Source organism: Cicer arietinum, chromosome 5, assembly GCF_000331145.2.
Source record: "Cicer arietinum cultivar CDC Frontier isolate Library 1 chromosome 5, Cicar.CDCFrontier_v2.0, whole genome shotgun sequence".
Lineage (NCBI taxonomy): Eukaryota > Viridiplantae > Streptophyta > Magnoliopsida > Fabales > Fabaceae > Cicer > Cicer arietinum.
Genome location: NC_021164.2, coordinates 74,327,127 through 74,343,714, shown reverse-complemented (window position 1 = coordinate 74,343,714; position 16,588 = coordinate 74,327,127). Strand labels below are relative to the sequence as shown.

The following is a 16,588-nucleotide window of genomic DNA, read 5'->3' as shown; positions in this document are numbered from 1 at the left end:
AGGCCTTTTTTTTTAGAATAATCATAATCAAATAGAATGAAAAGAAAAATTAGTATTTGAAATTGAATATAGTCAATTCAGTTACCTGTCATCTTACTTTACAGTAAAGAAATTTTGAGTTGGCATGATCAAGACCTTAACTCCAGAAAGTCTTATGATGCAGCTAACTATAGACCATTAGGTGCCTAGCCACAGGCCACCATTAAGCCGGTTACAAAAGATTTCATTTTGGTTGTTTTGTACAGATCCAGCAGCAAGACAAGAAACCCATGAGTCCTGTCTCCACTGATCGACCTACATCATTCTCTCGCATGTGTAGCACTCTAACAAACTCATTTGAGCTTAGATTTCCATCCCCACTTGTGTCAAACAAATGGAAAACTATCTCCACCACGTTGTCAGAGATAGATAAACCGCAAACCTGTAAAAAAAAAAAATTATTGTATCTGATGTCATATTTTATAAAACTGAGGGAGAAAACGGATATAGATGGCGTACACTTGATGCAGCACGTCGAAAATCATCTCTTGTTAAAAGGCCATTTACTTTTGTAAAACTGAAAAGAGCCAATGAAAGTAGTACTAATTTTTTTCGCAGTTCTGCAAATTTTTTGAACTCCTCATATGTGATGCACATGTTTTGGAACTGTGGATTATTGTTCAATTCATCAACTCGGTCAAGTAACTTGCTCAGATGACTCACGTCTGCAGAAGCAACTATGGAGTGTGCGAAATCCTTGGCCGATATAGTTCTTCGAGATTTGAAGTCATAATGAACAAACTCCAGCCTCAAAATCTATATACATAATATTGTGATTAGTTTACATACATAATCAGCTCTAAGGAACTTAAGCAGATTGGTTTTCCTCTTTAGTCATTACCACTGATACTAACACAACCACCTCAGTGTTATCATGTATTTATCTTACGGAAGATATCAAATATATTGATTCATATAATTTTGATGGTCATTTAGGTCTGTTTTTAAAACTTTATTGATAAATGAAAAACTAATATGTTGGCTTAAAAATCATGAAGTTACAAGTAACCATTTTATCAGGTATGCTTGACAACAAAATACAACAACTAGAAATCATGAATTTGTCAATGCTTGCAAAATTGAAGTCAGTCAAACCAAATATCAAGATACAGAGAGAAAGAAGAAATTAAAGACACACTTCATTGTGCAAATCACTTATAAACTGCACAAATTTATCATGTCTGAGTCGTCCTTTTCCATCTTTACCAAATAAGTATTCCATCATGCTTCCATTTTCTGCAGAAGCATTGTCCTTTTGGCCGGTTTGTCGCATTGATGCCATCACTCTTTTGAATTCTTCTTTATCTATCTCCCTAAAGATGGAACGAACTAATTAATCATTTAAGATCACAAGCAGTGAATAATAAGAAATGAAGACATTAAATCCAATTCATTATGTTTAGAGAAGTACAATCCTACTAGTAATATAATGTATGTCTCTTTGAATTTGATGCCATAATATAGCAATGTGACGGTGCTCAACAGAAGACTAACTAGTAATATAAGAAGTAAATCACTTAGTTTAAAATATAAAAGAATTTAAAGGACACACTATCTATAAAATTTGTTTTACACCGACATTCAAATGAGAGTTTATTGTTCTACCACGTCATCTCACTCTTTAAGTATATTTTGAAATTATTTTGTAAGAAGTGGCAAAGTGGTTATTTCTTATTGGTTTTATACTGGTTCATACCCCTTTATCTGTATAAAAAGCATAACTTAATCCAGAAGAACTAAATAGTCACATATACAACCTAATGCTACTTGCACATAATAAATTAGATACACCAATTAATGCTAAACATTCAAAATAAGACAGCATGAGTACTACTAACCCATCATTATCCATGTCAAACATTTTAAATACTGCAGAAAAGCTTGATTCTGGGATGCTAAGCAATGTTACCAAAAACAAATACCTGTTTCAGACACACAAACAAATATAAAGAGACATAATAAACATAAAAAATTTAAAACCTTTCTATCTGACAAAAAAATTTCACAAAAGCCACATAATAATAGAAAATTAAGACAACTCACTCTCCGAAAGATATAAGTCCATCACCATTTACATCGAAAATCATAAAAAATTCGGAAGGAGGAGAGAACAATTGGCCAGGACTTCTTTCGCCTTGCAAGTATCCATTTCTAACGAGGTTTGATTCAGATGGAGGAAAAACTGGAACAACTGCACGCATTAAATCTACTGGTTTCATAAGAAGTTCGCCTTCGGGTGTACGATGAGTTGCAAAGTATTCAAAAACTTTTATGCAAAAGAGCATAAAATTGTCAATGTAGAAATAAGTTTTCAATATTCATCCTTTTTATTACTGGAAATCAACTCATTCATTGAAAGGAAGGGAAATGAATAAATATTATAGGTAAAAAATTAGACAGAAATCCTAATGTATTATATTAAAAACCTTTTCAGGTGGACTATGCAATCTTATGCGCTTCTCATAATTGAAGAAAACCTTACTTCTGTATGCATCTGCAATAAAACATTAATCATTTAGTGGGATAGAATTATTAACGGTAAATTAATTAATGTAGTAAGTCCCTGAAGGTAAGTTGGTAATAAATTATGTTAAATACATTATTATTACATGCCTCGAAAGAGTAAGTTATTATTGGTAAATTCAGGAAGGGATAATTTTGTAAAGAATGAGTGTGAAGAATTGGGAGGGAAAATATTGGGTTTGGAGAAGTAATAGAGAAGTGCAAGAGCAGAGCCAAGAACTAAGGCTGAAACCAACTTTGGATATTTTGGTGGGTTGGGATTGGGTAAAGATGGTGCAGGGGAAGAAAATTGTGGAGTCGAAGTTCGGAAGTGTTGCATGAAGAAGGAGGATCGACGGAGGGTAGAAAAGAAAGACATGGTAATGGCATGCTCTAGTCTGGAAGGTGAAATTAAAACTATCTGAGAAGAATATAGAAACAATTATTTTTTTTCTCTAAGTTGGCAAGGCAAGTATCGGAACAATGTCTCTACTTTTTTTACATGTATTCTCAACTTTTTTAAAACCATGTATTTTAGTGTCTGAATTTAATATTTACATTTATATGCATGATTTTGAAAAAAAAAATATTTTGAATGACTATGTCTACATTTTTATCATAAAATATTTGTATTTTAGAAGGAAAAAAATGATCATTTAACATTTTTATTATGTTTAGTTATTTTATAAGAATATATATATATATATATATATATATATATATATATTATTTAGAAAAACAAAATAAGTTATCTCCTCCAAAATTATTTATCCGAACATAACCTAAGAGAAGGTTAGACCGCTATTATAGGACAGAACTATCATTATATACATTCTCTTAAGACTTTTTTTTAAAAAGAAGATATAAGAATTTTAAAAATAATACGATAAATACAATGGTGCAAATTTTCCTTTTTCGCTATTACAAAAATGTTTTATGTTGAGTTTATATAGTTGATGCGTCAATACAACTTATACGGTGCACTTGATTCTTAAATTAATAATTAAATAAGTTATTATTTAATATTATTTAAAAAATTATATTAATTATCTAACATTTATCAAAAGTGTCAATAAAATAATATTTAAATTTTTTATTACTATAGTAAACATTGAATGTTTTTTTAAATAGAAACTTAATATGAGGTTCATAATCAGTGAAATGATTTTTATAAGTGTAAAATAATTTGCAAATAGACATTTGATTCATTAAAATTATAATTAATTTATTAGTTACGAAAGTAATTATATAAAGTTTTACTTAAAAAAAGAAAACGATTATAACAAAATCCTTTAATTTTTTAACATACCTATGAAGTTCTAATTTTGTGTCAAAATGTATATTTGACATGCACAAAATTAATCTTCTAAAAGTATGCATTGAAACAAAATTTAAATATATAAAAAAAATATCAGATTTTTATTTATAGAAATATATCACAGTGTACGTATAAATTGATTAATTTAAATATATAAAATACATTTTTAAATTAATTTTAAATAAAATTTAAAGATTTTTAAAAAGAGTGGAAAAATAATTTTTCTAAAAACTATAGGCATCATCACCACTCCGACTAACGACAGAATTATGCCAAAATCTGTGCCCAACATCGCTCCATGAAGAAAAAGAAATTCCCTGTCCTTATTTTCCACAAACTTCAATCAAATATTCAAATTAACCTTCAGCATGATAAATAAAATAAAAAAATTCGTAAATAAATTGCTTTTATTTTTTCTGGAACAAATTTAAAATCTCGCGGGAACCAAAGAATTCTGTGTACTGTCAAATTTATAGTGTTTTTTGAAATACAAATATGATTTAAAAAATCGGTGTTTTTAATAACATATTTAGAATTTTAAGAAGGTAGAAAGTTGTGTTTCTGATACATTTAATTAATGACATATAAATAATAAATGCATTTAAATAGTTTTATATCATAGAATTGTATGTCACGTCATTAAAAATATGTGAATTTTGCATTTTTTTTTTCAAAAATCTAAAATAATTATAAAAAATATCGAGTTTTAAAATAGGATGATCATTTTCATGATTTGATAATAATCGAGAGACTAAAATTGCAATTAAATCAAACTTTTAAATTGAATGTTTGGGAATACTCTTCACTTGTGCCACTTAGATTGGGTATTTGCATATATAATCTTTAATTTTACAAGTTTACTAATTATTGACTTCATCTCACATTTTGAAGAGTAAACAAAATTTCATAGTGAACGAGAAAAAAAAAAACCTCAAAATTAAAAAGCCCTTCCAGTTTTGTAGGCCTATGGATCTACTTTCTCAATTTTTGTTTTTCAATACTTTTTATAATAAAAAAATCTATTTTTTTTTTATTTTTTTTTTATTTTCTTCCATATAAAATTATTTACAACTACTTTTTTAGAAAATTAAATTTCAAAAAATTTTAATGAAAAAAATTTTCAATTAAGACAATATTGAATCTGTGAGCCTTTTATTTAAGCCTAAAAAGAGTTTTAAAAAATTTATTTCAATAAATTATATAATATTATAATTTAGTATAAGATTTTTTAAGGAGGATTTTGAAACTATGTCGATAGCTCTATTTACAAGTAAGGTAATACATTAAATATGTGGGCGTGACTAGATTTTAAAAGAACTTTTATCAGGTATATATGGGTAAGGTTACAGCTTTGAACCTATCTAGAAATTAGAATATGCGTAGTAATTCAATAAAATAATCAATGTGATAAATAATTTCGTTTTAGTTCTTAAAAATATCAGAAGTATCATTTTAATTTTTGATTTAACAAAAAAATTAAATTAATTTTTAAATTATTAAAATTATTATCGAAAGATATAACTTATTATTATAAAAATTCAAAAAAGTTTTAATTTATTGTTGAAATATTCTTATAATATAAGGAGTTAAAGTGACTCATATTTTGATCATTCAAAAATTAATTTAATTTTTTTTATTAAGTTAGAGATCAAAATAATAATATCTTATATTTTTATTAACTAAAATGGTAGTTAACAGGTAAAGGAAGAGGTTTAACCATGTGAAATGAAACATTTCTTTGTCAAAAAAAGTTGTAGTTTAATGTTGAATACAAATAAAACTTTTTGCCATCATTTTTCACACACTATTTGGTTTTTTTAAAAAAAACTGGGGGATAAAAACTTAAATGTTTTCAAAAAAACTATATAGTAAATGTAAAGACAAGACTAGAACTGTTGTCCAATGTTTACTCTTATTTGGTCGTGCTACAAGTAAGAAAAAACAACACACAAAATGACATAAATACCTAAAACATCAGTAAAAGAAAAGTAGACAATAACAAATATACGTCAAAGCGATCATCAAATTCAAGGAAAGAGTATTTTAACTTAAAAGATCTTAAACCCGTAACCTGTCTCTCTCAACTTTCATCAGATTAATCAGCCATTTGAGGCAATGGAAATGCATTAGATGTCTTTTTGTAAAAAATAGCAATTTTAATTTTTGTGGGGTAGCTACCAAAGTGAACGAGGGAAAAAACAATTTTAAGGGTATGTTTGAACGATAGATTTTGGAGGAGAGGAATTATTCTTTTTTTCAAAAATTAAGAAAACTATTAAAAAAAATTGTTAAAAAAGGTAAGTGCAATTAAAATACTATGTTCTTGGTTAGCTTTTTAAAATCCTAATTTCTTATAAATGTCACACATTGAGATGATTTATAAACAAATAGTGCGTCTATATATACGATGGGTGTCTTGCACTATTTTTCTATTTCTCCAACATAGGGACCCTAGTGCCTGATGGTGTAGGGCGCTCAAATTGTTTGCACCCTGCTTAGCTCCATATTCGCGAAGCGCCATGCTAGTGTAGGTGTTGTGAGTCTTTTTTGGCTTGTGAATTTAGTTGAGCAAAGCACTCTTTCATTAATAATAATCCGCACCTACAGATACCCACTCGAACCCGTCTTCATTTGAGTGGGAAAATATGTTTTGATAGCGTTTGGGTGCAGATTTCTCCCGAAATTAAATTTGGAAGTACTCACGGATTTGGGGTGGTGATATTCACCATGTACCCGCACCAGAACTCGTCCCGCAAGTAATATTATTGTAATTTTTAAATTTTATATACATATTTAATATACTTTATATTGTTTTAAATATTAAAAATTATAATCTTATCATTATAAAAAATATTTTTTTTTATTTTATTATTGTCTAATAATAATTATTTTATTATATTAGTTATAATATATATAATTTTTAAATTTATAATTTTATATATATGACTGAGTGCAGGTTGGGTGGAGAAACCTGAACTCCGTTATAAACGGAGATATGGATTTAAATTTCACATCCGTCATAAAACAAAAGCGTGAGCGGATTTCTCCAATTAATCTGGTGCAAAGTCCCATTGCCATGTCTATCTTTCACATATTAAAAATATGCTTTATGTTAAATATAAGGTATTTGAAAATCAATTTTTGCACTCAAAATCAGAATCATGAATTATTAGACGCATAAAGTGATTTCTCTTCTATCCTCAAACCAATTGTTTAAAGTACTCAAGTCTCTAATCACTCAAATAAACCACATATTTGTCGAGTAAAAATGGGAATACTTGTTACTTTCATCACCAATCACTTTGTCAATTCTGATATTTAAGTAAACATCACAAACGAAAAAAATGGTGATTTATTTAAAAAATATCACTATTTTTGGGAACACTATATCACCATTTTTACTTGATCTTCAATTGAAACCAAATAAAAATAGTAATATTCATTGTATTTCCGAAAATCTTATCCACTTTACTCGTGATTAAATTTGACTATATCTTTAAAGAATTATATTTTTTATTAGTTCATTTTTTATAATAATTTATCATATGGTTTTAATCATCAATCAAACCCAATTTTACATCAACAAATATGATCATATTAATACTTTATAATTAAAGTCCTTAGTTGGAAACTTTAAGACACTTGTCAATTTGAATAGTCGTCTCGTTTCTTTACACTCAGGTTATTTATCTTGTTTCAATTTAATACTCTTTTTGTTATGTGTAATCGGTTACTTCTAAAAAAGTTGATTATATCTTAGGAATTGTTGCAATTGTGCGAATAAATCTTTAAAGACAACATATTTTTGTATGTATCGCTCGTTTCAAATTTCTGATTGTTTTTGTAACTTGAAACTGAAAAATGCTGAGGTAAGTTAATAGATGAAGCCACATGTTTATATTAATTAATATTATAGTAATTTACACTTACATATTTATTTTCACATAAATTTCTATTAATATTAGCAAATATACCGCTTATTTCACTTTATTTAATATTTTCAAATATTTTATATCAATGGTTACGGAAATAATCAGATTAGTATATATATTGCTTAAAGCATTTACAATCATTCATTCATTCATCTTGGATAGGAAGGAAGGAATTATGTGACTTTTCAAATAATAAATCAACCACGAAATTCCTTGTGTAATATTGGTAACAAATATACTAGTATTACAACCGATGCGTGTAGGGTAAAATTCTGAAATGAAGAAGGCAAATGGTGTAGTTAGTGGATCACACTCAACACAAATTTAGTTGAAAAAAGCCAAAAGGTGTAATTGTTTATGAAGACCGAGAAAGTAGCGGATATAGAACGGTTACATAATGGCCCACAAATCAGGTAGAAATTCTGACATGCCACCCGTTAGTTAGCGAGTGAAGATAATATGCTGCAGCGCTACTCATAATATAACGCCACGTGTATGGCTGTTGATGGATGGAGTATAAGAACTCAAACTGAACAGGTTTTGACACGTGGCGCTCTAATCTACTACTAGGCCACTAGCACAAATGGAAATGAAAGGGAAGTGCCAATTCCATCCAATATCAACCTGCGTCGTTTTTAAGCAACATTGTGAATTGTATATGTCAATATGTCTTCTTTCAAATTTCAAAATAAACAACTCACTCATATACAAAGAAAATTATAAAATAAGTAACTATTTTAAATTTGAATATTTTTTAATTAAATAATAATTGTATAATTTTTAATGTGAATTTTAAATTTGGATATTTATTTAATTGTATTTTTTAATTAATAATATTTGTATAATTTTTAATGTAATTTTTTTAATATATATATTTATCATATTAATAATACATCAATATCTAACAAATATAATTTAGTAAATGTTGTAATTTGTCTATTTCGTTGATTTTTTTAATATATATATTAAATAATCAAATGCTCAATTATTATGAAATAAAAAATATTATAAAATGTGATATCTTTCGTGTCGATAAGGCATCGCTGAGTAGGTGTAAACGAAGAGGTATAAATTCAAATCATATAATTTGTTTTTTATTTTTAGGATTTTTTTTCTTAGTTTTGATAGTGTTGTTAACCTCTTTATTTTGTATAGATTATATTCAATGGTGGAACTTTTGTAAGTTTTGTTTTTCTGTGTAGAGGTAAATCTTATTGATTTTACCTTTGATTTCAATTAGGCTTTATACTTTCGAGTGTTGCCTTTTGTCTCGTCTTCGATGGTGAAACTTCTTCTTTTTAGGATAAATTTGCTTCCCTTTTTTAGGTAAATATTAGAAATTATAGGCTATGTTAGTTTTCGGTGTTTGAATCTGAGTCATCCTTCTCAATACTCCTTCGACGTCCCTTAGCTCACCAATTAACTACTTACCTGGGACAAAATTTGATTCCTAGATTAGACTTCAACCTTATCGATTTTGCGTTAAACTTCTTCAATGGTGAAACTTCCTATTTTGGAGATTTGTAACTCCACAAAGAAGACAACACAGTCATCTAAAAACATTTGATGGTTGATACTTGCAGATGATCCAGTAGCTTGATTTTGTTCTCAAACTACCTCAATGTTATCTAAAAAATAAGTATGATAATTGGGCCTGTTCGGAACATAGATTAATTGAGTCTTTTGTTGGTGACTCTAAGCTTTGACATTCTGCATATAAGGATTTACAAGAACCACTAACTCAATTGCAAGAAAACATTAGATCTTGAATGTCAAATATCCACCTCAATATAAAAAGATATCATGATACATATCTGATCAAGATTTGGGAAAAACCTCAACTCGATTCTTTAAGACATATTTTATTTTTCATTCTCTAGATATGTTGGTGTGTCCTCTAGAATGATTCTTTTAGATTAATTTTTGAGGAAAATCTAGATTGAAGTAAAATCAATTCTTTTGAGATCCACCGTAAATGAGAAAATACCTATAAGAATGATGAGAGACTTACATACATTGTTAGGTTATGATATGAGAGAGAGTGAGAGAAAGAAAGAGAAAGGGAGAGCTGATTGAACAAAAATTGATATTCTTAAACTACAAAAGTAATTTTGTTATTAAATATTAAGCGGAAGTAAAATATCTTCTAAAGTACTTTTTGGTCTCTATCATTTTTTTATTAGATTTTGAGTATGGGTCAATATAACTTGAAAAAAATTTAAATTTTTTCTCATCCAATAAAACAAACACGAAGCTATGAAAAAATTGAGTTTTTTTTTCATTAACCCTTATTTAAAAAAAAATTATCAAACTATTTCCTTTTCAAAACTATATACTAAAATACTCTTTTCTTTCTTTAAGGAATTCTGAGTTTGCAAAAGCGACTTTCTTAAAAAATTTTTTTTTTAAATTAACAATATATATATATATATATATATATATATATATATAAAAAAATGATATAAATTTTAAATTATATAAATTAATTTAAATTATTCGTAATATTTGAATAATATTTTTGAATTTGATTAATTAATTGATATAGTTTGTGTTTTTTGACACTTTTTAATTGTGAATTATGTCGATTAACTGGTCATACTAAAAAATATTATTTAAATATTAAATGCAACTTTAATTAATCTTCGCAATTTAACATTTGTGTTATTGTTTTTTATAAATAAATTATATATATAATATAATTTTTGTTAATTTAAAAAAAAATTAAAAAAATCTCTTAAGAAAATCGTTATTTATAAAGACGACTTATACGTATAATAAAAAAAATATTTTAGTATATAATTTTTAAAAATAAATAGTTTAATAAGTTTTTTTCAAAATTGAGTTATTGAAAGAAAATCCTAGATATTCTTTTTTTTTTTAAGGTAAAAATAATATTCTTAAGAATGAATACAAACATAGGAAAAATAATATTTCATAATTTAGATATTTTAATTAACAATAATTTATTATTAATATATAGATTAACTAGAGTATGACCAGTTATATATATGTATCATTCGTAGGAAAATAATAATACAAAATTTAGATTACATAGATTAACTAGAGTTGCTAAACATTTAAACAATGGTTTCGAGTATGACCAGTTAACTGACATAATTAGCATTACAATCTCATGATGTACCAAGGTGTGGTCAAAATCTGGTACGTGTGAGAAAATATCGGTAGTGTAGTACTGAATGTCACCTTAGGCATTAATTTGATTGTAATTTTTGTAAAATTTGCGATGTTGTTGTTTTATATGAATGAATTATAAATATATATTGTTAAAAATATTGAAACAATGTCAAGAAAATAAGGACTATGTCGGTTAACTCATCAAACTCGATAATATTATACAAATGCTACAGATAACTCTAGTCAATCTACATAATTTAAAATATAAATATGTGTAATGTTTTTTATGAATGAATTATATATATATATAATTTTAAAAAAAAATTCTTAAAAAATCACATTTATAAACTCGAACTTACTTAACAAAGTCACCATTTACAGAAGCGACTGAGAACTAACAAAATAAAAGATATTTTAGTATATAATCTCTAAAAAGGAATAGTTTAGTAAAAGAAAAATTCAAATAAAGGGTAATATAAAAAAAAACTCAATTTTCCATGACTTTGTGTTTGGTTTATTGGATGAAAAATAATTTAATAAATTTTTAAAAGGGAATAATTTAGTTTTTTTTAAACAAATTGGTTTATTGAAAAAAAAAATATAGAAAGTTACTTATTTATATTCCTTTTTTTTCAAAAAATCAAACACGTATTTACCTATCCTCGTTTCATTAAAAAAGAAAAAAAAAGTCCCTTCCATCCCATTTCAATTTGTTTTGTTGAATAAAATCCACCAATGAAGAATATACATTGTTTATTTTATGGAAAACTATTTTACATTGTTAACGAATCATATTGTGCCAACAATTTAAATAATTCTTTTTATAATATGATAATGAATTGTAACTAATTATTCTCAAATAGTTAATATTCATATACTCTAAAATTATTGTAAGAACCCTATTTTATAATTTAGTCAACGAAAAATAATCTATTTGATTCATCAATTTTATTGATTAAATTTATTTATTTCTATATTTTTTTTATTGTAATGGCAAGTTAAATCACAATATGGTAATAAGTTGTAACTAATTATTCTCAAATAGTTAAAATTCATATACTCTAAAATTATTGTAAAAATCCTATTTTTAAGTCAACAAAAAATAATCTATGTAAAATAAGTATTGATTAAATGCTAATTGATATATACCTCAATGATATATACGGCATTATTGTTAATTTTTAAAAGCAGCAATAAAATTATGGAAGTATTAAAGCACAATGCACATGGCCAGCTAGCTGGCTGGTGGCGATGTTCCCATAAACAAGCTTCCATCAATCTATCAAGTTTCAATATTTCCTTACCAAACTTTGATATTTAATTCAAGTTTTCAATTTTGATTTGATTTTATTTATTTCTTCCATTATTGTAGACTATTTACTGTTAGATATTTTTCAATCAACTTATATTTTATATGTAAATTCCTCTTAATTGTTGTTTATTTTTATTTAATTTCATTGTTTGATTTATTTTAGTCCTTCAATTAGTTCGAAAAAGGGATGCTCCTTCTAGCACAGGTTGTCCATAGATTTCAATTAATTCTGCCAGCTTTCAAATTTATTACGATTATTTCCCAAATCAATAATTCATTTAAAACAGAGATGGAATCATAAAGTCCAGCCGAACAACCAACCTGCAATTAAACAACAACAAAATACACAATTAATTAAAAAATTAATAAATATAAATAATAAAGAAGAAAGACTAAATACCTGAGTAACCTGACACCTTACGCAACGCCAATGAACGAACGCGACGGAGATTAACGGCGAACGGGTCAACGGAACGGTCCAAAACAATGAAACCACCCAAACGGTAACGGGGGCAATTGACGGAATAACGAAGTTCTCAACACGCTGCAAAGAGAACCGCAATGCATCACGCAATTATCAATGGATGTCACAATACCAATTTTTAGGGTTTCAATTTCAAATTTTACGTAATTTAATTAGACGAACCTCAATTTAATTAGGTCTGACATATAATTATGAACTATAGTTAATTTTCTTGAAACGATTTTCAGTGACTGGAAAAATTAATAAAAAAGGTCCAAAATTCTCAGCTTCCATAGCAAATGTTTATGTACAAAATGCAATAGTGATGAAGTGTCCAATCTCAATAAGATCTATGCAGAAAATCTTCTACGGTTGTTGCCGCTATCTGATTCTTCAATTTAACCAAAACTCGCCGGAGAGGGCACGCTTTTACCTAACATCTTCGCTGGAATGTATCAATCTGGCGGCGAATCGACGCAGTGGGGGAACAGCACCACCGCAAAAGCGTGATTAACAGGATCGAACCTGAAAAATGAAAAACAGGCAAAATTCAAAGATCTTCAGCCTTGGACATGACGGAGAGACGACTAGGTCTTGGCTCGAATGCCGATCTCCTCCTCTGTTGATGCGAAGAAGGTCGAATCAATGCAGTTAAAGCTCTTTTCACCCATTCACCTTCAACGCCACCGATCCTGACAAGCGAATTCTTCATCGCCGATCTACGCATGTTGAGACGATTCGAAGGATACGAATCTGCGCTGTTGTTGTTTCCGTTGTTCTTGTGGAGACTGCATCGGAACGAACCGGGATGATTCGTTGGTGAACACATACACGTCTTTTTCTGAGCCGAAATTGGACGGTTCTTTTTCGTGGTAATGATTTGATTCGAAATTGGCCGGTTCGGTGAGATGGACCGGGAATCGATTGAAAACCGGACTCCAGATGAAAGTGGGTTATTGCTGTATAGATTGACACGTGTGGGTGAAGCTGAACGGTGATGACTATTATGATGATGATGATGGTAGTGATGGTCATGGGTAAAAAAAGCGGACGAGTGAGATGAAAAGCTAGCGTTGGTGGAAGAAGCGAAAGCTGATGAAGGTGTAGAGAAAGGGGAACTTGAAGTTGTATAGGAACAAAATCTACCAGAGGGTGAAAGTGAACGTAGAACAGGTCCACGTGACTTTTCACGAGAGGACGAGGAAGACATGTTTGTTTGGGGGAAATAAGAATGAAGAGAGGGTGCTAGGGTTTGGTTGAGTCCCAGAAAGGACCCCTTTGGGGAATTGGTTTGGCAAACCTAGCGAGTCTCGGAGGCTGGTTAAATAGATAGGGGGAGAAAGAGGGCGAAGAGTGATTAGTTACAAGGACAAGGGTGTTTTCGACATAATAAAGGGTTTCGTGTTTGTGAGTTAACTTAACCATGGTTAAGTGTGGGTTAGTTAGTTATAATTGCTTAGAAAATATGTGGGGTTATTTTATGGTTGGGAATTAGGATTCGGATCTAACGGCTTGTGTGATGTAGACTTTGTAAAAACGATGAAAAGAAGAGCCGTTTGTGTAAGAGGTTTTATTTTATGGAAAACAGTGAAAAGCTGCCACGTATGAGATTATTGTGGGAACGGTCCAATGTAGATGTACCACAAAACCACTTTCGTGTTGGTAAGGGGATTGACCGGCCGGGAGCTTTTCTACAAATAACCACCGTGTCCCTACCGCTGCAGTGACTTATAGGTAACTTTCCTGCCTTGACCAATTGTGAGTGAATAATACAGTTTTTTTCCTTTAAAATTACATTAAATTATTGCAATTGCAGAAACGTCGATTATAATACTATTATGTTCGTCATATTTTAAAGCACATTTTTATGTAAAAATAATATTGATAAAACACTTTTAAAATTAAGTAATATATAGCAATGAATTTGATAATATATTTAGACAAAAAGATAAACACAATTAATATTTTTATATTTAATTGATTTATATTTATTTATCATATATATTAAATAAGGGAGTGGAATAGAATTGAAATGTATATAAAGTAAAAAATGCATTTCCTCTCAACTAAAATAAATAACATTTAATGTTAAAAAACTATAGAAATTTCATTAAACATTGAACTTGTGTTTTTCTCAAAAAGTTATCTCAATGGCATAACAAATATTATTGAAAATTTATAATAGTAACTATACATAATTTCATATAATTATTTATCTTAACACATTTCTAATTGATATCTTTATTTTATATAATTTTGTAACACATTTCTAATTAATATCTTTATTTTAAGAAAATATTTAACTATTCAACAATGGGAACATTCCTTAACAAAACTCTCTATTTGATACTTTTCATGTTATTATGTAGGATGTGTTTCTTTTAGTATTATTATCAATTTAAGAAATTTGTTGTTACAATGTTAATAAAGTATATTTTTGTGAGTTGGAATACAAGTAAAATTTAATGAAATCTACCATATTTAATATTATTATTTCTACAATATTTTTTGTTTCCTTTAAAATAACTAATATTAATAATTGGTAATTAGTTGTTAGAGGAAGAAGTTGAATTCATGACTCCTTTATATAATACTCTTTCGTAAATATTTAATATTTCTTTTTGTATATGGGACTGTTTACCTTTGATATTTGGAATTTATTACAAAAATGTTAAGGTTTCAAGGCCTTTAAAATCTTGTTGACCATTTGTAAAAAAATAAATTTGCTGACCATTGAATTTATTATTTATAAATAAAAAAAGAAAAATGTTAACAAATGTCTTTAAAACAATTGTTAATAATTCAAAAGAGGAAAAAGAATTTTGAAATTTGTACTGCATTCAATACATTGAAATCTTAAAAAATAATATTTTCTATCAAAAACAATAAATATATGCTTAAACAATATTAATTTTTATTGTATTATTTATAAATAATATAAACTTAAAATTGAGTAGTTCTTGTGTTGAACGTGGTCGTATTTATATGACAAAAATAATATCCTTGTTTTCAATTTAAAAACTGAAATATTTAAAACTGAAATGGCAATGTCATTTCCAGGCAATTGAGCTAAAGGGACCATGAAGCACACTATGACATATTTGATGTCACTAAGGATTCCACAGCCTTTAGTGTCAGCGACTCATGAAAGTAAGTAGACGTATGAACAAGATGAATCGCTATATATGTGAGATTCCCAAATGGCTTGAAATGCTAAGCGTTGAACAATCATGGCGATATCAAGATGGGACCTCTAGTGCATTCATCATACTTCTATTTATATTGATTGATGATTTGAGGTTGCATATCCAAATGCAAAAAATTTATTAATATAAAACAATATAAATTTTTTTTATTTATATTTTTGTTAATTGAAATTTTAAAACATTAATTAAATTGAATTAAAATATTGTTAAATATTATTAAAATTAATACGTCAAAACATCAAGAAATTTTTTCAATAATAAGAAATTTACAACATATAAAACTCAACCCTATTCATAAAAGGTAGGCATGTTGCATAATTAGTAATTATTATACCAACAATATAATAGAAGTTTAATATATGAAATATTAATATATATATATATATATATATATATATATATATATATTAACTATATTTTCTTATAAGATAAATATTAAATTTTGTATAATTGTTTGATTTAGTTCATTATTATAAATTTATTTTAGTTTCTTTCTAAAAATATTCCAAAAAAATGGTATCGTTTTCAAATGCCAAATAATCCTTCTAATTTTCATATAACATGTTAAAACATCAATGTTTGATTAATTTTCTAAAACGTTAATTTTTAGTATCATTTGTTGTTATTCTCTTTGATTTATTAGCTTCCAAAACAAATTTTGTTGTTAAAATAAATTCTAAT

At 27.5% G+C, this 16,588-nt stretch overlaps 1 protein-coding gene and 1 pseudogene across 1 annotated transcript; both read right to left on the bottom strand.

Annotated features, from left to right (window-relative positions):
• Positions 1-32: 32 nt before the first annotated feature.
• LOC101502882 (calcium uptake protein, mitochondrial-like) lies at positions 33-2,388 on the bottom strand (annotated as a pseudogene).
• Positions 2,389-12,965: 10,577 nt separating this feature from the next.
• On the bottom strand, positions 12,966-14,014 carry LOC101504505 (uncharacterized). Its single transcript, XM_027334872.2, has one exon. It carries the CDS (start codon positions 13,909-13,911, stop codon positions 13,252-13,254), a length of 660 nt encoding a protein of 219 aa, XP_027190673.1. The 5' UTR covers positions 13,912-14,014; the 3' UTR covers positions 12,966-13,251.
• Between the last annotated feature and the right edge of the window lie 2,574 nt (positions 14,015-16,588).